This window comes from Cicer arietinum, chromosome 2 (genome assembly GCF_000331145.2).
Source record: "Cicer arietinum cultivar CDC Frontier isolate Library 1 chromosome 2, Cicar.CDCFrontier_v2.0, whole genome shotgun sequence".
In the NCBI taxonomy this organism is placed as follows: domain Eukaryota; kingdom Viridiplantae; phylum Streptophyta; class Magnoliopsida; order Fabales; family Fabaceae; genus Cicer; species Cicer arietinum.
Genome location: NC_021161.2, coordinates 50,943,940 through 50,969,158, shown reverse-complemented (window position 1 = coordinate 50,969,158; position 25,219 = coordinate 50,943,940). Strand labels below are relative to the sequence as shown.

At 29.7% G+C, this 25,219-nt stretch overlaps 2 protein-coding genes and 2 non-coding genes across 4 annotated transcripts; 3 read left to right on the top strand and 1 right to left on the bottom strand.

The window, feature by feature from the left end:
- Positions 1-341: 341 nt before the first annotated feature.
- LOC101508619 (DNA mismatch repair protein MSH5) lies at positions 342-13,986 on the top strand. The gene is made up of 34 exons (XM_004491353.4): positions 342-535; positions 1,237-1,268; positions 1,681-1,775; positions 2,561-2,641; positions 2,711-2,783; positions 3,412-3,475; positions 3,702-3,856; positions 3,992-4,093; positions 4,169-4,196; positions 4,276-4,307; positions 4,402-4,459; positions 4,616-4,702; positions 4,925-4,981; positions 5,931-6,032; positions 6,120-6,164; positions 6,408-6,485; positions 6,746-6,796; positions 6,874-6,955; positions 7,764-7,837; positions 7,925-8,024; positions 8,970-9,066; positions 9,149-9,238; positions 9,323-9,387; positions 9,496-9,554; positions 10,262-10,338; positions 10,450-10,536; positions 11,030-11,091; positions 11,198-11,259; positions 11,994-12,047; positions 12,134-12,219; positions 12,689-12,720; positions 12,801-12,824; positions 13,542-13,657; positions 13,742-13,986. The coding sequence occupies exons 1-34, from the start codon at positions 497-499 to the stop codon at positions 13,823-13,825; spliced, it is 2,430 nt and encodes an 809-aa protein (XP_004491410.1). The 5' UTR covers positions 342-496; the 3' UTR covers positions 13,826-13,986.
- Positions 13,987-15,042: 1,056 nt separating this feature from the next.
- Positions 15,043-15,115, top strand: TRNAF-GAA (transfer RNA phenylalanine (anticodon GAA)). The gene has a single exon. It is a non-coding gene; the product is annotated as a tRNA-Phe (tRNA).
- A 1,075-nt stretch (positions 15,116-16,190) lies between these two features.
- Positions 16,191-19,594, bottom strand: LOC101508102 (GDSL esterase/lipase At5g55050-like). The gene is made up of 5 exons (XM_004491352.4): positions 19,280-19,594; positions 18,489-18,637; positions 17,943-18,176; positions 17,432-17,678; positions 16,191-16,507 (listed from the first exon to the last, which is right to left on the bottom strand). Exons 1-5 carry the CDS (start codon positions 19,515-19,517, stop codon positions 16,287-16,289), a joined length of 1,089 nt encoding a protein of 362 aa, XP_004491409.1. The 5' UTR covers positions 19,518-19,594; the 3' UTR covers positions 16,191-16,286.
- TRNAF-GAA (transfer RNA phenylalanine (anticodon GAA)) lies at positions 18,216-18,288 on the top strand. The gene has a single exon. It is a non-coding gene; the product is annotated as a tRNA-Phe (tRNA).
- Positions 19,595-25,219: the final 5,625 nt, after the last annotated feature.

Sequence of the window (25,219 nt, the reverse complement as noted above, 5' to 3'; positions counted from 1 at the left end):
AACTATTAATGAAAAAATTGAATTATTTAGTCAAAAAGTTGCACTATATTTTAAAGTTCATATATAATTTAAGTGCAAACTTATATTTGAGATACATATTTCAATTTTTCAAAAATAAAAATTTCGGAACATATTTTTAATATATTTTTTTTCCTAGGAAAAAGATATTTTTAATATAAAAAGGATTTTTTAATTTCAAAACAATTTTAATTTTTAATAAAATCAAAAAAATTATAACCATTCATAGCCCACTAACCCGATGATGTGATTGGGCCTATATTAACACGAGCCCATTCTTCTCGGAACAGTAAACGACACCGTATCAAGCACTTCGGTGTTGCATGCATATTTTCCATCGTTTTCCACCCCAATATAAAAAGGAGATCCTCCATTTCAATTTTCCCCGCTCAAATTCTCGTGACTTTCTCGCATTTGGTTTTTCAGTTCACATTTACTCACACGTTTACTCAGTAGCGCAGAAACAAGATCGCTGAAAATGGAGGAGGACATGGACGAGATCGATGAAATTCCTCAGGTCCTTCCCTCACGCAATTTTCTTCAAAATTTTCGTCTAAACAGAGAAAATTCCACAAACTAACTAACTCCTGTTATTATTTCTGCTAATTCGTTTACTTTTTTCTTAACAATCACACAACGGAACAATACGCACTACGTTTTAGAACTTAAATTGGCGCCATTGCTCTTCGCGGTTAATGAGATTGTTGCATTTTTACACAGAAACTGGAAAATTAAACCGTTCATTTGTTGATGACGCTAATTTGTTCATTTAAATTGATGGACTGAAGTTGAAACTCGAATCGACCGTATTAGAATACACACTTACTAATTATGCTTAATCGCTATGTTAATACTTCCAAACAACCAACACTTTGCTATTTTATTATAATAATAAGGATTTAATTTATATACACGGTCGATTACACTTGGCAATACATGACAATTAAGCTCTAGCGGATTTTATAATAACACTGTCAATAGAGGAGGTATATTACAGATAACTTAAATCAAATAAAGACTAAACTAATGGGTACAAAATTAAATTAGATTGATATGACTGATATCTTAACCATCTGTTCTCATGTATAACTTCTTAGGCATTATGCATAAACAATTCATCAGTTTCAATACTTGGTTCTTCTTGTCATTTTACTTTAATTGATATATTTGATTCACTGCAATCTCAGTTCTTACTTGATATTTTTTAATTTTATGTAGGTTTACATGGCTTGCATTCAATGCGGTCATAGGTAAGCTTATTTTAATTGTTAAATATCTGTTGCCAGAAATTGCCAACCGAACTAAGATAAAATTGTTTGATGTAATTGCAAAGCCAAATGATAGTTTCTGTGCATTTGAAGTGAAATTGTGTGAAGAATGATGTTGCAGGAAGGTAGTTGAAATTGAGCGGCCAACTGTTTCAGAAATATTGATAATTAAATATAATTAATAAATTATAATATGCCAAGTGATGAGCAAAAAGTAGTTAGATAATTATGAAAAGTAGATGCAGTGTATGTGCTTGCTCCTGTTACATGTTTTCTTATTTTTTCTTTACTTCTCTTTTAATTAACAGAAGTGAGTCCTAGGACATATGAACATCTCTGCCTGAGTTTGAATCGTGTAATCTTTGTTTGACGAGTTCTCAAACCTTCTTTACAGAATAGGAGTTTCTTATTATGATTCCAGCCTTCGACAACTTTATGTGCTTGAAGCTTGGGATGATGGGGACAAAGGTTTTCCAGTTATTGATCTGGGTATGTTCCCCCCCCTTATCGTTGTTGGATTTGAGTTCAGTTTTAGTTTCTTTGTTCCTCCATGGTGCCTTAAGAGCATGAATCTGTTATCGTTTCGCAGTAATTTCATTATTGTTTTCTTTATTAGTTATGAGTTGTATGGGTTGTGATCATATGTTTTTCTTCTATTGACTTCTAAATAAATGAAAATGGGGAGAAATGAGATACATTTCAAGAGGTGTATGAATATATCTTGACACTAGAGAATCTCACAATCGTAAAGTGAGGTGAGACAATTAACGTCCACTAAGTTATATTCATGAATGAAAGCTACTTCCCGATTCTATATAGGAGGACTTTTAAAGAGCTGAAGGATCTCCAACCTCGAGTGATCATATGGAAAGTTGGTGTATCCCCCCAACCTTGGGCGATCATGTGGAGAATTGATAAGTCCCCAACGATGTCCTAGAGAGGAGGTTGTGGGTAATCATTTGATTGTCGGATGTGAGGATTATCATTCCTTGTAACTCTTAGTGAGAGTATTGTAGGGTGATACACATATTGAGTGGATAGTATTTGTGTAATATTATTTGAGATAATGATGTTATGCTGCGGCGCTTTTGTGGACATAGGCAAGAGATGCCAAACCACATTAAATCTTTGTGTGCTATTACTCTCTTTTCGGTGTGTTTGTTATGTTTCATCAAAGATCTTTAGGCGTGTAAGTTAATGTTTAGCGTGTGCGGGGTATCTGCAACAGTATTGTAATTTGTATGAATGTCTTTTGGCTTCAATGACTAGTGCAGTGAAATATCAAGCAAACCCTTTGGTCATATACACAAGTACTAGATGTGAAGAATCTTTCTTGGCTGCTCTGCAACAAAGTGGTATGGCATACATCATGTGGTTGTGTTACAAAAGTGTCTTGGATCATTTTACCAATTGAAGTTATGCAGACGAAGTAGCTGAGGCTCCTACAGTAAAGCTTGTGAAAAGTTCAATATTCAGCTATGAGCAAGCATGGCACAGGTATTGAAGCAACTTATTCTTGAAGAGAACTTTTTAGTCAAGTGTGTCCTGTGCACTTGTCAATGACATGTTGAATTCTTGAATCATGATAAGACATTGTTTTGTATAGATCTTTGATCTTTCAAGATCTTAATATTTCAGATATTAAAATCTGTTTAACTTTTGTGTTGTTGTGTGGCTTGTGATGTGTCTAATCTATTTAACATTTCAAAATATGAATGTTTGAAACTTGTCAAGCACACAAAGACTCACCCTCATGCGAAAATTATTGTGATTTAGGATCTTACCTTCCATATGAAATTAGGGTTTTTGGCTCGTCTTTTCAGAGTACTTTTGGTAGCATTTTCTCTCTTTTTTTAACCTAGAGAAGTTTTTATTTATTTTATTTTATTTTTCAGCTTCAGTGAGGGTAAAGCAAAAGTCTTTACAATCTGTTTTCTTTTGTACTTGTTCTAATTAGCATGCATAGTTTTTTCACTGTGATTTTTAATGAGGCTATTGTATGACATTTTATTTGGTGAATTGTCAATTCAATCATTCCAATAAAAGGAAAAACGAAAGATGGCGTGCTGCAATTTTTGCATTCATTTGCTTCTTTTTTCTCCTCCTCACCCTCTTGATATTACAGATTAATTTACCTTCGGGTTGCGGGAATGGATGATGGATTAGACGTCAAGGAGCGGATTTACTTTGTGAGTCCGAAACTTCCACTATTGCAATTTATCATCGTTGTCTATCATAATATTGGAATTTTCAACACGTGCTTAGATTAATAATGGAAATACTCGTTCTTGGACTATTTGATGCTTGTATAAAGTTTGGTATGCAAATCATTGCTCTGGTCCTTCCATTTATTAGTTCAACACTCTAACAGCTTTACATGTATTTCCCCCCTTTACCTCCCTGTTACAATTACAGCTGAGTTCCATGATGGACATGGGAAGTGAAGTACAAGTTCGTGCCAGTGGTGGCCTTCTTGCGATATTAGAGAATGAAAGGGTTGTAGATACTCTTGAGCAAAAAGAATCTGGAAATACATCAATTATGATAGATTCTTTAGCTGAAATTTCACTGTATCCTTACACTTATTTAGTTATTTTACTCGGTCCTTAAATACAATCCATATTTTATTCTCAACTTTGTGCTCTTTGAAAGGAGATAATGTTGAGTTCAACCCATGTGGTTCTTTAAGATGGAGATACATACAGAAATAGCTTTATCAAACTTGATGCAGCAGCTCATGAAGCACTACAAATATTCCAGATAGACAAGCACCCAAGCCACATGGGAATCGGTAGAGCAAAAGAAGGGTAATTGCTGACTTAATCTTACATATTATACTTTAAAAATCTGGAACTATCTCAGATAATATGTCTTAATTGCAGGTTTTCTGTATTTGGAATGATGAATAAGGTTTGTTGGAGTTGTTTAATACCATTTAGCGAGTGCCAGTTTCTTGCCACACATGAATAATCATTTGCCCTGAATGCAGTGTGTCACTCCAATGGGCAGGCGTCTTTTGAGGTAACAAGTAGCAACTATTAAACTTGTGAGATTGATTATGTATGCATCTTAAACATCAAATTTATATTAATGTTTGTCTTTTTTCCCATTTCAGACACTGGTTCTTGAGGCCCATACTTGATCTTGATGTTCTAAACTACCGTTTAAATTCTGTATCCTTTTATAGTTAATCACATATGGCCTATTATGCTTAACTAAGCTGCAGAATCGAAAGTTTCAGGTTGGAAGAAATATTTACTTTTCTGTCCATTTGTAGGTGAACTAGCTATTAAGTAAAAAAAAAGCTAAGTTTCTTTGATGGGAAATAGATATCTTTCTTTCAATGCTCAGAAGAACTCGTTGCTTCTTTACGTGAAACCCTGAAATCTGTGAAGGACATTCCCTACTTGCTGAAGGTATGAAAATTCACTCCTCTTAGGTTTTCTTTTCTTTTTGTACTTCTAATAAGCTCTCTTTTATAAATCCTGTTGTGCTCTAACTTATGAGCATAGAGTATTGTGATGTGAAGATAGGCTAGTCTATTTTGGTACAATTATGAATATGATGTTTCTCTGTTCAGCATATAGTGAATTCTATGTATACTTACATGTCCAAATATTTACTTTCAATTAATATAGAAATTTGACTCTCCAAGCTCCATATGCACTAGCACTGATTGGACAGCACTTCTGAAGGTAATTTTATCTTTAAGGCCTTTATTTGCTTTCCAATTACTATTTTGCTCCTTTGTTCTGTTTAAATTCATGCTTGCTTCTACATGCAAATTGTAAAAGGTTCTTTGAGTTAATAATACTTAGTATTTAAGTGACCCCAATTGCCTTGACGAAAAAGCGTAAACTTGTAAGAATTTTCTTTATATCATGTTACCGGTTGCCTAGAACCAAAAGTTTGTAGTAATTCCCCCTCTGAGATTGTTCCTAGATCCCTATCTGTCCTAGCTTGTAAGTATTAACAAATAAAGAAAATTCCCCCTCTGAGAAGTACTTCTGTTGGAAAAATGACATGGCACAGAAGTGTTGCGAAAATGAGGTGGTAATTTTGAGCAAAGACTTTGTTATGTCACTGAGAAGTGGGGTAGAAGTTGAACCAGTTAAATTATAAGATTATTCGGATCGTTTTTCTGGTTAATGATCGGTCAATTAAAATGAATAGTATCTTAAACTATTTGGCTTCTATTTCCACTTCATGAGGTGTGCTCTATATTCTATATGTTTTGATTGTGATTTATAAACAATCATATAAATATGTGAGTTATTTAAATTAAATGTCATTGTATAAAAAATATGGACGAAATATTTTTCTCGTAGTTTTCCTTGATTATCCACTATTTTTGTCATGATATGAGTATATTAGATGTTGGTGTTGTTCCTGTGTGTAGCAATATTTCATTAAAAGAAAACAAAAGATACGAAGGTTTCCTTTCCATATTGGGCGCTGATTAATTAATGAATCCATTTGACACACAGGTTTTGTATTATTGAGAGGTTGCTTTTACTCTTAGGTTGAACATAATATAGTCTTCTGTGTAGTTATTCTGTTAAAGGTTGCAGGAATTTGCCAGTGAATATCACATTTTTGGGGTCACAACACTGTTTTTATATTTGTTTTCTTTAATATTTTAAGAGTATCAGTGCACTGTTGCATATAAACAAGATATTTGAAGTTGGAATTTCCGAAGGTCTTCAAGAAGAAATGAAGCACTTGAACTTGGATATTGTTGAGATGGTACATATCCCTTCTCTACAAGTGCGTTGTATAGGTTCTAGCTTAATTTTTTTTTTTTTTTAAATTTAATGTGTATCATTGTTGCAGGCGAATTCATGCATAACAACAGAGCTTGCTTATGTCTATGAGCTGGTAAGTTTTATCTGCTTATCTCCTGTTAGTTACTAGAATGAGAAGCAAAAAATAAATTGTGTATACTGATGCTTTGATAATTAAAGGCATCTGATTTTATACTTTTTAAAAAAATAAAGGCTTCTTAAATGTCAACAAAAGACTTATTGAATCTTTTTAGGTATGAGTGAATTTGTAGGTTTTTCTTCATTTGGATTCATGTTATAACTGACTTTTCTTTTTGTTTTTTCTTTCTTTCTACAGATAATTGGGGTTATAGATGTAAACAGAACTAAAGAGAAAGGATATACGACAGTGGTGAAAGAAGGTTTCTGTGATGAGGTTAAACCCCGATTCTTCATTCTTTTATTCACCTTAGTATGTCAATAAATGAATTTAGGCAAGATGCTTATGCATTTCAAGTTCAAAAATGATGTATTTATTCAAATTGTCCCCTCAAGCATTTGCCTAGCTGTTTAACAAAGGAACAAGTCCATCGATGTTAAAGATTAACCAATTGCATGAATTTTCTTCCTTCACAAGGTTAAATTTGTTTTAACTGTGGCTAATAGTTTACTTTTGGATGAATTTTTTATCGTTAGTTGGATGAGCTAAGGCAAATATATGAGGAATTGCCCGAATTCCTGGAAGAGGTAGCCTTTGGTGAAAAGTTTAATTCAGTAAAAAAATACATGTAGTGTGTGTATTCATCGTGATTTATTTTATGCAGGTTTCGTCGTTGGAACTTGTACAACTCCCTGTTCTGTGCAAGGACAAGCTTGTTCCTTGTATTGTTTACATACAGCAAATTGGTAGTTCTGATTCTGAAATATATTTGTTTCAAGAAAATTAGTAATGGGTTTATTCACTGCTCTTCGTGAAGTATGTTTGTTAACAAGCAGATTTTATTATTTTTATTATTATTATATTTGAATCCACTGTTTCGTAAAGGGTTATTTTTATATTACTCCCTTCGTCCCAAAATATTTGTCGAATTTCGGCATTTCACATACACTCAGAAGAGATGATAAATGAAATAAAGAAAACGCTGATTTTACTAAATTATCTTGATCAGTCATGAGTGTATTGTATTTATCATAAATGCAAAGCGGACTTAATGGATTAATTGATTAAAAATAAAATCAGTTTTTGTTGTTGTTATATAAGCTTTTGAAGCAGTATAATAGTTTAGTTTTCATTATATATTATATATTTTATTATTCTGATTTCTGACAACTACCTTACCTGTAAATTTTCAGATAATGCTTTTAGATATCATGCATCTTCATTTGATGCTAAATTAAATATTTTCTGTGCTATCACTGTTCCTCTGAGTGATTGCAATTTAATGTAGACTTGTCAATTAAAGGATGACATGATCATCTTATTAGTGAAATGTTAATTGATGCTGAAAATATGTCTGAATTTTGGGGTCAATTGTTGTTAGAAGTGACGACATATTTATTCCTTAGTTATCAATGGTAGACAGTGGTCAACTAAAATTTGCCATTGAGCATGGACCACCACGGCGCATGATTGTTGCAGGCTTGCTGCCATTGCGACTGTTTAACAACACTTGAAATTTTATTACTGCTTGCTTATTGTTTTTGTTTGCTCTAGGATATTTAATGTGCCTCTTTGAAGAAAAACTTGAAGAAGCCACACTGGAGAAACTTACAGATTGGGAATACACAGTATGTTGGTGTTTGCACTTTGTTTAAGTGATTTAAGGTAATTGATATATTCTATTTTGATTTTGATTGTAATAATTTCAAATTTAGTTTTGTGATGCAGATGGAGAGACAAAAAGATACTTTTATCGTACGCCAAAGACACGAGAATTGGACAGTCTTCTAGGAGATATCTATCATAAAATTCTAGGTGTATAAGCATTTATTTGATATTTCTCTGATGTATTTTCACTTTATGGCGGGTCTGTTAGGGAAATTGAAAAAAAAAAAAAAAAAAACAGGTAACATTCAGTCTTTCATGGCTGCAGCTTAAGAAAGTGAACCCAGAAGCTATTTCTTGCCAACAGGCAACAACCTCCACATCTTTTAACTGGAGATTGGTAATTGGAAGTGGTTCCCTTAGCAGTGTTGGCTGTATGCAGGCTGCTCAATGGAACTTCACAGGGTCGATTTGCTGAATAATGAGAATTCAAGGAGGATAGTGATATGATTGATAAGGTCTTCCCTGAATATAATAGGTCATAGGCCCATTATGCATGTTTATATTAGGAAAGGTCAAAAGGGGAAGGAAAATGAAAGTAGGTCTAAGGATGTAAGGCTTGCAAGTGTATGAGAGGAGGAAGAAACGTGTTGCACAAGGGGAATTAGTGGGAGAGGAGAGAGAAATGAATGACATAATTGACATGTGGCAAGGAGGGTAGTGAAGAGAATCTGGGAATCAGAAAAAGAGCAGGTGATTGGTTATTTAGGGAGGGAAATATAACCATGGAAGTATACCAGGGTATTTTGGATAATGGTGGTTTGGCAGGGCTTTGCACAGAGAACCTGCTTTACTCAGTCTGCAGATGTTAGAGTTATTTTATTATATGCTTTATGTTTATCTTGCAAGGACCATGCTCCATTTATCATAGTTATTTCCTTTTTCTGCATCTTCTTCTGTTGGTCAGTAGCAGAAGAGTTGCCCTCTGGTTGTGAGGAGATAGCTTCCAACCTTGTTGAAACTCATTCAGAAAAGCAGATTTATATATAAGAATATAAGATAATTACAGAGAATGTTGAGCCTGCTTTTAGAGTTGCAATACTTGGTCTCTGGTGCAAATCTTTACTTAATTAGTTCTGAATTCTGTCATTTAAGATATGGAGAGGGCGATCACCAGAGACTTATTTTCCCGTGTATCATTGTTCTCATCCCATTTGCTAAAGGTGGCAACTTTTGCAGCTGAAATGGACTGGTAAAATCAACTTTTGTCATTATAAATTTATAATAACAGGTGCTTGAATAGACATTTCATCATTGATAAATTTTTTTTCCAGCTTTTTGTCAATGGCTTTGGTTGCACGACAGAACAATTATGTCAGGCCTTTACTGACTGAAGAAAACTTGCTCGATATAAAAAATGGAAGGTTCGAACTATCAGGCTCATAAGAAACCTCTTGAAAATGGATAACTATTGAAATTATTAATGATAAAAAATGTTTTGTTTGTAGGCATGTTTTACAGGAAATGACTGTAGACACATTTATTCCTAATGATACTAAGATTTTTCATGATGGTAAATAGATGTAGATATACATTACTGATATTAGCTAAAAAATGTCCAAGAAATCCTTTTTGATAAAATTTTACTGTTTAATCCCTGTTCAATTACTCTTTTTATCAGGAAGAGTTAATATCATTACTGGTCCTAATTTTTCTGGGAAGAGTATCTATATAAAACAGGTCGGTCAGTTATTAGTTCTTTATATTCCTAGAATATGTATTCAAATAGCAATAATGTTGAAGAGGCCATCTTATTTTAATCTCAATTTCTAATGTTTAAATAATATGTTTTAGAACTATTCCTTTTCACAGTATGTGTACCAACTGCTGATTGTTATTATTCATCTGATCCGACAACTCTAAAAGCTACAATTGTTAACAGAGTTTATGAATCCTGAAACCAAAAAGTCCATTGCAGAACGAAGTTACAGATCCTAAATAAGTTACATACTATGATAGATAAAAACCCAGAGAAATTACAATTTAACAAGTGACATTTTCACATGTCATATAGAAGTTTCAGGAGTAAAGAGGGCAAATTTCTTTGGACAATTACAATATTTTTTTCTTTCGGATATACAAACTTTATTTACTTGACCTCTTTATGGTGCTTAGATAATGGGTACACAAAAGGGGTTACTTCTGATGGTGGATAGGCAGAGATTGGTGAGATTGTTAGTGTTGATTGTTGATTTTTTTTTTCCTTTAATAAGATATTCCATTCTCTGTTTATATATGTAACTCTAACAAATTTTCATCTATCTTGTAGTTGAACATTGAATATATTTTGCGTGTATTTTTTTGGATAGTTGATTCTTACTACATGATGTTACAGTCCTTCCCATGGTTTCTCAATGCTAAAAAAAATAACAATAAGTGTTCTCCAGGTGGCTGTAATTGTTTTCCTGTCCCACATCGGTAGTTTTGTGCCAGCTGATGCAGCAACTGTTGGGCTGACAGATAGGTATGCACTTTCTTGAGTCCCACTTCATTTCTGAGACAACAGTTCACCTTTGTATGTTTAGTAATTACAATCTTAATGTTAACAATTTATTTGGGGGCATCAAAACTGCAGAATATTTTGTGCGACTGGAAGCCGGCTTATGACAGCAGAACAATCAACATTTATGATTGATCTACATCAAATTGGGATGATGCTGAGGTATACCGAGAAAAGGCAGAAAAGGCTAGCTCTAAAACATTGAACTAAAAGCAATCATAAGCTAAATATGTATATTCACCTAGTATTTGAACTGCTGTGCGGAATGACCCTTTCTTTCGCATTATCTTTTATAACTGGACAAGATAGGATCAGGTAAACAACTATAAGAAAGGAAGTTGGTAAAACTTTCATTATAAGAAATAGTGTCTCTGATATGATTTGGATGATAGTCTAATAATCAGAGATGAAGGGAAACGAAAAAATATAAGTCAAATCAGTAAAAGGGATTTATAGGTTATATGTGAACTTAATACATGATAGTAAAAGATTTGATTGTTGTTATTGAGGTGAAAACCTGCAGGCATGGCAACAAAAAAATATAAGTCAAATCATTAAAAGAGATGTAGAGGTTAGATGGGAACTTAGGAAATGATAGAAACGTAGTGATAATTAAAGATTTGATTATGGTTGTTGTGAGAACCCGCACCTGCAGGCATGCTACTTCGCGATCTTTGTGTCTGGTGGATGAATTTGGTAAAGGTACTCTTACAGAAGGTCAGTTTCTTCAATGTTTATGAAATGTCTAAATCATGAATATGTGGAATACGTGTCTGTTTTGCAGAGACTAATATTTAGCTTATATGTTTCGATCTCCTTTCAGACGGCGTTGGTCTGCTTGCTGGGGCTATAAATCACTTTGTCACATGTGATGAACCTCCAAAGGTTTAAACACTTCTATTCTTACAAATATGTCTGTTTACTTTTCTTTCAAATTTGAAAATTGATGTAATTTTTAACTATGTCGTTTTGGTGATGGGCCATGTTTAGTCGGTTTTTCAATACTTTTTTATGGCCTGCCCTTGCCTCTTCAGTAGTAGCCGATTTTCAATCAGATTTACATGCTTTTATATTGATTCAGCCTATATTTCCTCTTAAAGGGAAATACATTGTGAGAACAATTTCACACAAATGACATGGTTTTTATAACATATATTGATCGATTGTTACTTTTTTGTATGAAATTCGTTCTTGTTTCTTCACACAGACACACACACAGACACTTTCTTTTTTTATCAAATTTGTACTTTAAGGAGTAACTTTATCCATCAAACTTCAGTTCCATTTCAATATAATAACTTTAGAGTGCTGGGCTGAAAGTGAGAATCTTCTTATTTTATTTATTTTATTTTAAGATTCATAGTTTACTACCATTTATTACTTTTTTAAATCCTCTAATTTTAATTTAAAAATTGTCCCCGTGTTTTATTTTTGTATTCAATTGTAGCTTATTGCACTCTTACAATTATTATAGATAAAATTTTAACTGTATAATTTGAAAGCCGGTGAAATGAACATTGTTAGTTAAATTCATTTGTTTCACTTTTTGTAAAGTGTAAACTAAGAAGCACTTTCTCATGAGATATCATAGTTTACCATTTGTTGTATGAACTGTGTAGGTTTTTGTGTGCACTCATCTGATGGATTTATTGCATGGATGTTCTTTGACCAAGGTTTTGTACTTAATCATTATGGTGGAGTTGGAAGTTTTCAAACTAAATTGAGTGATAATAAATATAGTTTTTTTGGGCTATTTCAGTCTGAGCAGATTAAGTGCTACACAATGAGTATACTAGGGTCTGACGACAATTCCCCACATATCGAAGACATAATTTTTTTATATAGGTATCTTTTTGTTGATTTTGCCATGTAATATGCTAAGAATTATATTTACATCCTAAGGGCATCTGATGTCAGTGAACTTGATTGAAGGCCATTGTACTTTACTTAATCAGGTAATTTTACTCTCCCACCACCGTCACCCATATAACCTAATAAAGGGCAAACGTTTTCGTCAGAGACTCTGGAGAGAGAAAACTAAACGCCAAAACTTATATATTTAGCATACATTTGTTTCAACATTTGCCCATCCTGATAGCTAATAGCCTTATACATAAATATGTTGGAATATTCCAACAAAATACTCTGATGCTTGAATGATAGCTATTGCGTAATAATTTGTTCACGAGTAAAGTATTCAATTCATTCAAAGATAACCTTGTGCTTGTGCTTTCTAGATTATTGAAATTAGTATGGAATTAAAATGTTTTGCATTTGAGTAGATTTCAGCTTTGTTATTATCATATTCCTGCAGGCTTGTCCCCGGGCATGTGCATCATAGCTATGGTATGCTTTTGCTTTACTAGTATTTTATACCAATTGAATTATGGATGGAAATGACAGGTGTAATTTTGGGAATCCTGCAGGGCTGCACTGTGCATTCCTTGCAGGTAATTTACAAGATTAATGTTTACCAAATGATATTACCTGATCAAAAAGATTATATAAATGTTTATATATATATATATAGCTGATGCAAAAATGATTGTGTTCTTTATGATTTCATTGCAAAAAATTCTATGCTAAGGTTTCAAGTTTTACTATGGCAATTGGGGTGGGGTGGGAGGATAATTAAATCTTTGGCTATTTGGGTTGAAGTAATGCCGTTCATGAGGGATCATTAAATTTCTTGATAATCTTTTTGCTAAAGAATGAGAGGCTAACAGGTGAGTTTTAATTATTTAACTGAATATATTGATATTATCCTTGGTTGCTCTTCTCGCATGGGTTTTCTTTTAGATCTTATCCATTACTCATCAAGGCAATCAAGTTGCCAATTCTTTATACCTAATTATGATCTTTCTTTAGTGCTAATAGTTTTTTGTTGTTGTTATTTTGTTACCTGTTTTGGTAGCCATATCATCTATGCGTTTTTCACATGGTTTTTAGTTTGTTTGTTGTGGACCTTTAAACCCTTTTATTTCAAAAAAAGAAAAATGGATGTGCTATCTGGTAGGCGTAATACTCAATGCAATCCAATATGTTACATTTTGTGATTATTAATGTGATGTGATGAATAATGTTAAGTCTCTGTAAAAAAAGGGACAGTGTTAAGTATGTCTTTACACTCTTAATTTCTGATAGAATAAGTTGCATCGTTCATGCAGGCGTGCCACACGAAATTATAAAAAGAGCGGCAGCTGTGTTGGATGCTGTTTCAAAAAACAACTGTGTTGAAAGGTTATGCAATGAGAACATCTCCGCTCAAGATGATCAATACAAGGTGTCATTTCAGTTTCAAGAGTCAAATTAAAGATATTAATTACATTTTGGATATCATTTGCTCTCATATATATTTTTAATGCAGGATGCCATGGAGAAATTGTTGAATTTCGATATTGACAAAGGCGACTTAAACCTTTTTTTCGAAAATATATTCCCCAATTCCTAATGCATTAGAAGTGCATGACCAATTCGTTTGCTTGTAGTTTTCAACATGGTGTATACAATATATATATATATATATATATATATATATATGCTTTCTTGTTAACTTTTATTTTATTTCCTTTATTCCCTATTTTTATTTTTTCGTTACCACTTGGATTTATACATCAACTTAATCTTGATTCCTTGAAGCCATCTTATACTAATATTAGTCATCACCTATCGGATCAAATTTAAGTTATTATTATATAAAAGTAGCATGTGGGATCCATTATTACATTATGGCTCATGGCATGATGAATTAATGATGTTTAGGCTGATACTAAGTTAATATGGCTAAAGAGTATGAAGGTAAAAAATGAGACAATTTTCAAATTAGTAAGCTAAACTCTGACCTTCATTACGTTTGTCATAAGTTTTAAATTAGGAGTTAATTATGCTTCATTTTTTGATTGTCATTCTTTCTACATAGATTAAAGGACTTCGTCATAGTTAACTGTTTTTTACTATATATTATGTTTAGTTCTTTAGTCTAAACATAAGGCGGCAATCCAAGTGCCCCAACTCTTGCAATCTCAAATTTATGGACACTATTAATCATATATAATTGCTGCCAAAATAAACAACATAAATAAGAGTGTACCCTCCAAGCATAATAGAATATAACAATGGAACTATTAATATGGAACGAGCAGAAAATAAATAGTCTATAATCTATTTCTTTTACAAAAGTACTCATAATAGTTAGATTTTTCGCTAAAGCACTTGTAATAAATGGTAGATAAAATATAGTAAACTAATTATTAGCTTATATTTATCAAGTTTATGGATAATTCAACAAAATTTATTCTTTTTAACTAAGTAGACATTTTAACTTTTACTCAACCAATATCAGGGATAGTTAAGCAAAATTAACTCTTTTTAACTTTATTGCCATTTAGCTTCTGTCATTAAGTGTACTAAAATAGTCTATTATTTGCTTTAAATTTTATACTTTGACGAGAATGAGTTTAAAATATAGGAATTAGCTTATATACTAGAATAGTTTAAAGATTTTGAATGAAGTATACACTTTGTTGTGCATAATGATTAGCCTAATTTTGAGCAATGTGTTAGCTGTACTTGTAGTCTTAGCGAGAAATAGTCCACTTGCTTTATGAAATTTAGTGGTATCGATTGTCTTAACAAATAAAAAGAACAAAAAGGTAAAAAAAACAGCAAGCGGGGATAGCTCAGTTGGGAGAGCGTCAGACTGAAGATCTGAAGGTCACGTGTTCGATCCACGTTCACCGCATTCCAAAATTATATTCTTTTCTTCCAATAACTTCACTATTTTTAGGGGTCAATATCTTCCAAAACACCCATTTTGGGTTTCTTTTAAGCCCTACTTCTGGGCCCAGTTCTATTTCGGGATAATAATGAAAACAAAATTTTACTACATACCTTTTAAATTAAACCACCCAACATTTTAGATAAATTATCAATTTTACTCCGTTTTTTTTTTTAATTTGGGTTTAAGTTTCAAAAAACTCAAATGTGTTTAAAAAAAATTTAATTTTGAGTTTTTAGAGCACTATTAAAATCTTGTAAAGATGAAAAAAAAATATCAAGGGCAAATTTTAAAATTTAGAAGATTGTAGGGTAGGGGTGTAATTGTGGGGTATAGGGGTATAATTTTCTAATAAAAAGAGAAGAAAATTGGGGAATGAATAAAATATGGAGCTGAACTTGGTAACTTCTATAATTAAACTTGGATTCAATCCATTTACAATTAAAATGTGAAGTACTGTGGATATGATCAAATTGTCACCCTAGACACTAGTCTATATATATATATATATATATATATATATCATATACGTGGACACTAGCACATACGATATATAAGAATATTGGTAAAAAGTTTGGTTGTTTACGGTACAAGTAATGAATGTTTTTGAAAAAGTACAAGTAATACTATTATTCGAGGAATCTATTGCTAAATAATGCTCTTATGGGATGGAGTTTGAGATTTTTGCCATCATTCTAATATATTGTCTTTGCAAGAGAAGATGAATGCCATAAAAACTCTACAATTTGTCTAGGAGTTTACAATTTCCCTTCAATTGACAACAATTTGTATTTAATGAGACAAAAAAAAGTGTTATTTGATGTGAAAATTAATAAGTAAACTATTATTTTAGTTCTCAAAAGTATAAGATGATGTCATTTTGATTTTTGATTCGGCAAAAAACTAAATTAGTATTCGAATAATCAAAATAGTTATTGAAAGATTTAATTTATTATCATAAAAATCTATAAAACATATAATTTATTGTCGAAATAGTTCATGATTATTATAAGATACTTCATTTTAGTGATTCGATAACTAATTTAAATTTTTTGTTAAATCAATAATTAAAATGACAATATCTTATAACCTTGGGAATTAAGATAACGATTTAGTTAAAAATGAATATCAAACTTCATGATGCAACTAGCTGTCTCATATTAATAGGAAAAGTATAAGTTGAAGGACCATCAAAAAATTTGTCGACAAAGATTCGTGAAGCTGCCTCTGTAGGATGGAATTGATCCCAAAAAATGTGGTCTTGTCTATTGAGACAAAGGTTTGACACCGGCAGGCATGGAGCCCTGGCATTTAGCTCTCCAAGTCCACAACAAGCACCTTTCACCTCAGTAAATCCTGAAAGTAAGACATAGTAATTTTATCATCAAATTTGACAAAAACATCGATCATATATATAAATTGAAGGAAATACCGTCATTCATCATTTGTTAGAGATTTAAATATAAAATAACTCCATAAAAATATATTGGAAATTGTGTATTCAAAATTTAAAGTATTTAAGTTTTTCTCTTTTGACAATTGTTAGCATGATCTTAGATTATTAGTCAAAGATATCTTAAATCAAGTGATTTTTAAACATTAATATTTTTTTATTTGATCATTAAAAAGAATGATGAATACCATTAAAAACTTTCACAATCACATAGTTGTGAAATTATGGGCTTGAACTCGATACTTGATATTCAACCTAACTATATCAATATTTTATCGATTGAACTATGATTTAAAGACGACTTTTAAACATTAATCAACGCTAGACCGTTTAACATTAACCAAATTCTAATACATGGTATTTACAATTTAAGGTTAAAAAATATTGTAATTCTCATGACATTTATCGAAGACTAAATGATAATCTCTTTGTCTCATTTTAAATATCTCATTTGTTTTTTTTCTTCTTAAATTATCTATCATTTTATAATATTAATTATTTTTTTCACTAATACACTCTTATTTATTTTATTGTATCTCAACTAATTAACTACAATTAGTAAAGATGTTTGAGTAAATAAAACTTATTTTATCATTCAAAACAATAAAATTAATCATATTTTTAAGAATCACGCACAGCTCAAATTAGTTCATTATAAAAAGAAATAGTCCTTAAACCCTAAGTCAACCGTTAAATATCGATATTGTTAAATTGAACATCTATTTCGATTTCGAATTTGAGACTTCCTAATTATGTGAGTTAATTATAATGGAATTTTATATCTTCATACAAAATAAATATAAATGAGATAGAGTAGAGATTAATACCATATGAAGCTGGATTTTGAATGAGGTCATTCAATGCAGCATAAGTGTCAAAATATGAGTAGATTATGCCTTCATTCTCCAATTGCCATTCATTTAACATGGATCGAAGAACTTCATTATATTTAAGTGACCAGTAATTGACTTCTACAACACATTCCGTTTTGTTCTTCAGCCTTAACTCAGGGCAGCATCCAAGTGTCCCCACTCCCGCAATCTCATATTTACGGCCACCGTTATTATATAATCGCTGCAAAAATAATCTAAAAATTTAACTATTTAAAAAATAACATAACTTTAAATGATAGCTTGTTTGTATTATACCTAACAAAATTTTAGAAAACGATATTTGTCACTATTTAATATGTATTACTGTTTATTGTTAAAATCAATTTTATTCAAACAAAACACATTTGAAAAAAAGTTAAAATTAATTTTACACTTTAAAATGGATTTTTTAAACCAAATATACAAATGTTAATATTAGTACATTGTTGATTGTTGTATGTGTTACCTGTAATTGCAGTTTTAGTGAGTAAACCATAGAATCCACGTACTGCTGTGGAGTGTTTTTTTCACGAAGTTGAGATGACTCAAAATATCCAAATAAGTCGTTGCTTCCAATCACCACAACGAAAATTGATTTAGAGAGATGGTTCTGTAAAGCGGTTACTCCCACTTCTCGTGTAAGTTCCTCATACACATTTGAGTAATAGTCCACTTGTTTTGTCAAAGGTATCGATTGTCTCTACAATTAAAATGAACAAAAAGTTAAAAAAAACAACAAGCGGGGATAGCTCAGTTGGGAGAGCGTCAGACTGAAGATCTGAAGGTCACGTGTTCGATCCACGTTCACCGCATTCCAATTATTTTTATTTGTTTTTTTATAAATATTTGGGCCGGGTTCAACATAAGTGATCCACATCAATATTATAGAGGCCCAAATCGAATATAGCCATCTAGCGGCCCAATACTATAGTGGTGTATTAATATATACGAAAAAAGAAGAGGAGCAAAATTGAGGAATAAATGAAAAATGGAAGTGAAGGTGGTGACTTACATAACGTTCATCTGTGCCGTCAAATATTCCAGCACCTGCAGATGCAAAGCTAACACCATTCATAAAGGATACATTATTATTCTCATTTTTGTTGGCCTTTGATATTAAGGACAGGTAAGGTGCTGAAGTTGCCAAACCCAATTTCTCACCTGCAACCCACACAAAATTAATCACACATTTCATTTTAGACAAAAAAAAAAAAAAAATAGAAACAAATTGCAAACTCTATTGTCGGTACACGTGTCTATAATATTTTTACTAGCGTGCATGTATACATTATAGAGTTTAATAAGTATATGTTAATAAGTCATTAAATTTTTTTTTTCTCTCAAGTGTATGACATCTTCATTCTAAAAATTAGTGAAAGTATTATATTATAGCTATTTGATCACTAATATACTTCTAGTTTTTAAAAAAAACTACGTTGTTTAGTTATATATATATATATATATATATATATATATATATATATATATATATATATGTGCTCTCTCTTTTTTTTTTCTTTTGATAAAAAAATAAAAAATTAGAGATTTGGTTTGCTCACTATGATTTGAAGACATGTGCTACTCTCAAAACTTCTTGTTGAAAATACAAAGACTAATAATGATGAGATCAATTAAAGGGGAAAAAATTGTAAATCGTGATGATTTTGGAATTCCCATTCATAATAACAAGACTGTCATGATCAAAGATATCATAGACTATGTAATAAATAAATAATCAACACATGGATATATGAAAAATATTTATTTGAAGAGTTGGGTCTATAAAAATTTGAATAACTTTACCAATAAAATCAGCAGCATTCTTTCCGTTGCTAAATCTTCCTGTTGGTTTGTGGTTAAGAAAATCAATACCATAGTGACGATGATTTGCCTTAACAATTGAAAGTGTTAAGTAATTGTTGTTTCCCACATCTACAAGTGAGTCTCCAAAAACATAAACAGCTGGAACCGTTTGAGCTATTGAGAAACCGTAGCTAAAGATAAATACAAAGGAAAACACATGGAAAGCTCTAAAATTCATGTTACTTTTACTATATGATTGCTAAATTGAACTTGTTTTTGTAGACAAGTGTTTGATTGATATTTGAAGTTTAAAGCATTTCCAATAATTTATAGTGAACGGTACTCGTCATTTTGCGCGTGAAATTAAAATAATAGATTTGATAGAAAGGTTAGTGAAGCAAATAGCACTCAAAGTAGATTCTCCACCCATTATATTTTATATTTATTTTATTTTATGTGAAAAATAACCATGGATAAATTACACACAATAGTTGTATATAGAAAAATATGGATAAGTTAAACACAATTGATAAAACTAATCACATGTTTTTCTGTATGTCTAACTTAAAATTCTAAACAAATAATAAAGTACATATAATTGATTTTAATTGGTTGTGGATAACTTATTCATAATTTCATAAAATAAAATAAAAACTTAAAATTTGAATTATTTTATTGTTATTTCATGTTGATGAATGATATGTTGTATCTATAAGTATTGTACATTACATTAGTGCTAAGAGTTATACTTTATAAAACAAAATTTAAATATACCATAAAATAGTTATTAATAATTATTGAAGTCACTTTAATTAATAATAATTTATTTTTTACCTAACTATTTTTTTAAAATGTTGTCATTGTGAAAAGTAAAGTTCTTAGTTAGTGCTTTGAAGCCAAAAGTTTAATGACTAGGAGATACTATTCTCCTCTAATTCTTTGTAACTTTTTGTAAGCTTTAAGATATTAATTTCTTACATATAACTGATAATCACGTGAGAAGCCATAAATAATTATTACTATATTGATCTAAATTAAAAGCAAAAGCATTCAATATAAGTATATAGTATATCTTCTTCTGTTCTTTATGGTTTGATTTAATTAATAAATTTTGTAAGCATGAGGCAGCCACATCAAAATACTTACTTTGCAGAATATCTGACTACTAAAAGCTAATATTAAACCCAAATTAAAAGGTTCTTTTTAACAATTATAAAAAATAAATAAATTATAACTCAAATATTTACATAGGAATTTATTATTCACTTGAGACGAGTTGAACCACATAAACTGCAAAATTGTAATGAATAATTTAAATGTTGTATACATAGATTTTATTTATCTTTTCACATATACTATATATTGTTCTTATTTATAAACATATAAAATATATAGTTTGTGGTTGAATATAAGTCCTTTTTAAATTATTAGATATTTATAATTAAAGAATGAGACATTACGATGCACTATATATAGAAGCCAGCTTTAAGAATGCTTCACCCCAAAACGTGCGTTCTGATTTTTATTCTTATTCGATATGCCACATTGCCACCCCTATATTCATCCCACTTCTTCGTATATTTTATTTTGATAATTTTATTCTAAGTAGAAATTTCAACAGAACGTGTAACAAAAGCATGTTATATAACAGAACTTTGAGAAAAGTGACTTCTGCACGTTTTTTGGTCAACAAACACACTATAAGGCCTTAGAAATTAATCAAAGTAATAGTTTAGGCCCATTTTCTTTACATGATTGAACAATACTCTCGCAAGTTTTGAATTTTAATAATATTATATTTTTTAGAGTTACTTTTAAGAAAATGTTTTGTCAAAGCCCAATATATATTCTGTGAAATAAAAAAATAAATAGTTACCGTATATAGATATGATATGTTGATGGTATATTAGTAAAATATAAAAATAAAATAAAAAAATTAGATATTGAATGAATGTTTAAAAATAGTGCCAAAACATAATTACTCACGTCCTTATATATATATATTTTTAAATTGTAGCTAGTCTCAGTTTATAAGTGTACATTTGAATGAGAAAAAAAATTGTTTTTGTTTAAAGTACACATCTAAAAGACAAAAAGAAAAAAATATCGTATATATAATTTTGCAAGTGCATGTGGATGTGTGAGAATAAACTTTTTTGTTTGTTTGTATAAATTATAACTTATCAACCTATAATATAAATATTTAATTTTGTATTAATTGAAAGGTACTTTCTATGTTCTCTTCGAAAAATTATGAATAGATTATCTACTATCGATTAGAATCATGTCTATATATCCCCTTAACTTTTTAGTAGTATATATTTGATATAGTTAAAGAAATGCATGTGGTGGATATTAATTGATTATGATAATTTATCTACAATTTTTCAATTAAAATTTATGTCTCATTTGAATGAAATGGTGATAGCTTAAAGTTGTTAGAAAAAGAATTAATTATAGTTTTAATCTCTATATTATTATTAATTTATGAAAATTATCTCTGTATTTTATAAGTCGACAGTTTTAGTCACTTCTTTAAATTTTTAAATAAAAAAAATGCAGAATCGACATATTTTGAATGACGTAACATAAAATTCTTTAGATCTTTAGTCACTCCTATGACGTAATATAAAACTATTTAGATGCATTAGTTATTCATATGTCTAATTAAATTAAAAATATAAAAAAATTATGAAGTTGAAATCTAAGTTTTTATTGCATTTTATTCCAATATCATAGGAGTTAATCATTTTATATTATCGTATCATATGTCACGTTATTTAAAACATCTCACGTTATTATTTTTTAGTTAAAAAATCAAAATCAAAATCAAAATTGTCAACTTTTAGAATAAGAGGATCAATTTCATGAATAAATAAAAAAAAAATAGATAGATTAAAATTATAACTAAGAAAGAAAAAAAATATATTTGTGAATGGCATATAATTTCCCTTCTTAATATTTACAATTAGAGTCTATTTGAATAATTCGACATATAGTGACTCCAAAAAACCGTATATAAAAGATGAAAAATTTGGATATGTCTCGTAAATTCTATACCACCGATAGGTTTTAGTAACAATCATAAATTTTTTTTGCCTAACACAATTGTTTCGTTGGTAAATATTTTGTGACATTTTTAGAACCCATATATGTATTCGGTTGGTATTATTTTTTGTCAGTAAACATCTTCGGTTGGTATTAACTATTAAGTTTAGAAACATAAATTTTTGGCCAAAAGAAATAAGATATAATTTAGTTTTGACACAGTTTAGAAATCCCACAGTTATTAGGACCCAACACAAGTTGAAATTGTTTGTGTGTAGCAGTTGTCATATAGCTTCCCCAATTAAATTTGTTCCTTATGTTGCCGACATAACACAGCTCCACGTCACCACATTTCCATCACCATCGTCCAATTTTGCGGAATAAATCACTACCGTTAATTTCTTGAGAGTTTTCGCACCCATCGTGTCTCTTTCACGAGTTTGATTTTAACGCCTCTGATCACAAGTTTCATGATTTGTGGACCCCAACCAGAAAATATGAAATGACAAGTTTCTCCTACACTTAAATCACATGGAGTGTGAAACCAAATTCTAATTTCGGTGGTTGTTTAGTCAAAAGTGTTGTCGTGGGACTAAGCTGGACTTCCAATATTGGATCGCGGCCATCCTTTTCAAACTTTGTGGAATTTCATTTTCATTATGAAATCTAACCCACACGATCTACCTGCGCGTCTACTCCACTCTCTTCCGCCGCTGCACTACTACTTCAAATTTTGTTATTTGTTTTTAAGTTAATACTACAAAGTTGAGAAAACCACGTTATAACGTTGAGGTTCGAGAACAAAATAAAAGATATTGGGTTGGCTGAAGAGGTTGGAAAATCTATAAAGAAAAAGCATATTAGTTGATACAATAGGAAAATATCGAACTTGATATCATAAATATTAATTTTTATATTAATTTATAAGTTAATGGAGTAAATTGCAAGAGGAAAGTTTGAGTTGCTAATTTTTTTTTTTATCATAAATTAAGATATTAATTTATATGTTGTTAGTTGATAGATTGATATTTTTTTGGCGATGTATATAAATATTTTTATTGTAATAAGTCTTTTTATATTTTTTGACAATACATTACTTTTTATTTCAAAAATACTTGATTCTTTTTATTTTTATTTTTTAAAAATTAACTCTAAATTGAATTCATATTTATTTTTCTTTTTCATTGTTCTTATTTTCTATTTCTCTATTTTTTTGGACTGAAAAAGGGGAAAATAAAAGAAAATACACAATTTACAAAAAATTTCTTAAGTTTATATTTTGTTAAAAATAGAAAAAGAAAAAATGTAAAAAACTTTAACTTGACAAAATATTATTATCTTTTATTTTCGTCATAATTTTTATTGTTGAGTCAGATAAAAGTTTTTTTAAGGAATTTCTTTTTATATTGAGTTATTAATAACAAAATAATTTAATGAGAAGCAAATAATGGAAGAGTAATACAAAAGAATAGAAAGAAACAGTAAAATATGACTTTATTTCACATCAACATTATATGTGTCCTAGACAAATACCTTAATACCCTCACAATTAATAAAAGGAAACAAAAGGACATTAGGACATTTTTTAAATTTTCAAGATATAAAACCTTTTTAGATAGTACATAGATAGAAGATAGATAATTAAATATATATAGATTTAAAAGGTAAATCCAACTAAAAATGTGTCTAATTGATGCAAATCCCCCTATTGTGATTCAAGCCCCCGAGCTTCAAATATGCATCCATAATTTTAAATCGCCTCAAACCATTAACAATCAATTATTATAAATCAAAAGTCTTGATGAATTGAAGAAAACATGGTAATAAAATACTAACCGATATTATACATATCATAATTTTTTTTATGGGTATAATAAGATAAAGACATAATAAAATATAAAGTTAAATAAAAATATAATATAATAGTGATAAATAAACATTAGTATTCGATACATATATAATAATTAATATAATAATATTATATTTTATCATATATTTTGTATGCATCTAATTATGATATAATATATTATATTTAAATAATAAAATTATCATTGTAAATAATTATATTTTTTAAAATTAATTTATTATATTTTAAATATTATAAATTAATAAAAATATTAAAAAATAAATTAAGTAATGAAATAAGTTAGTATTCAAAACTATTCATCGACATTGCTAAATAAATAATTTAATTTTAAAAAAATATGAGTAATTAAATAATTCTATTTTATTTGTTAAAATATAAATAAATATATAATATATATTATGTGTAAATGACAAAAATACTATTGTAAACAAATTATATTTATTTTAAAATTTTAATTACGTTTCATATTTTTATAATTTTAAATAGTAACTTTATTAAATTATATAAAAAAAGATCATAAATATTTAGCAAACTAAGTATTAATATCTCATTTTTAAGTTTAATATTAAATTTTATTAATTATTTTTATATTTATATTTGATTAGATTTATATTTTTATATTTTAGATTATATTTTATAATTGTTTTTATATTTTATTATATTTTAAATTATATTTTTACGAGAGTAATTGAGTAAATTATTATTTTTATTTTGCTATGTCGATTTCTAACTCAACTTATATTTATGATAGGAATTTCAATTAGAGAGATACAATATAATAAAGTTATAAATTAACTCATCATATTTTATTAGTTCGTCAAACACTATATTCAAATTGAATGCGGGTTTTATATTGTCTATCAAACCCGCAAATAAAACTAATTAAAAAATACAAAAGTCAAATATTAAATTTAATTAATTTTATCATCATCACAAATTAGATTGTAAATGTCAACTGTCAACACCATTTTTCCTTAAAATTCATCACATCAATAAATAAAAAGTCTATAATTTATTTTGTTTCC

What these genes read in the sequence shown, in the direction of transcription:
- LOC101508619 (XM_004491353.4), top strand. Translation starts at nt 497, where the DNA reads ATGGAGGAGGACATGGACGAGATCGATGAAATTCCTCAG. An exon ending in TCAAGGAGCGGATTTACTTT is followed by an intron (nt 3,476 to 3,701) that starts GTGAGTCCGAAA and finishes TTACAATTACAG; the next exon opens with CTGAGTTCCATGATGGACAT. An exon ending in CTCGATATAAAAAATGGAAG is followed by an intron (nt 9,239 to 9,322) that starts GTTCGAACTATC and finishes TTTTGTTTGTAG; the next exon opens with GCATGTTTTACAGGAAATGA.
- LOC101508102 (XM_004491352.4), bottom strand. Translation starts at nt 19,517, where the DNA reads ATGAATTTTAGAGCTTTCCATGTGTTTTCCTTTGTATTTATCTTTAGC. An exon ending in ACGGCACAGATGAACGTTAT is followed by an intron (nt 18,177 to 18,488) that starts GTAAGTCACCAC and finishes TTTTAATTGTAG; the next exon opens with AGACAATCGATACCTTTGAC. An exon ending in CACTAAAACTGCAATTACAG is followed by an intron (nt 17,679 to 17,942) that starts GTAACACATACA and finishes TTATTTTTGCAG; the next exon opens with CGATTATATAATAACGGTGG.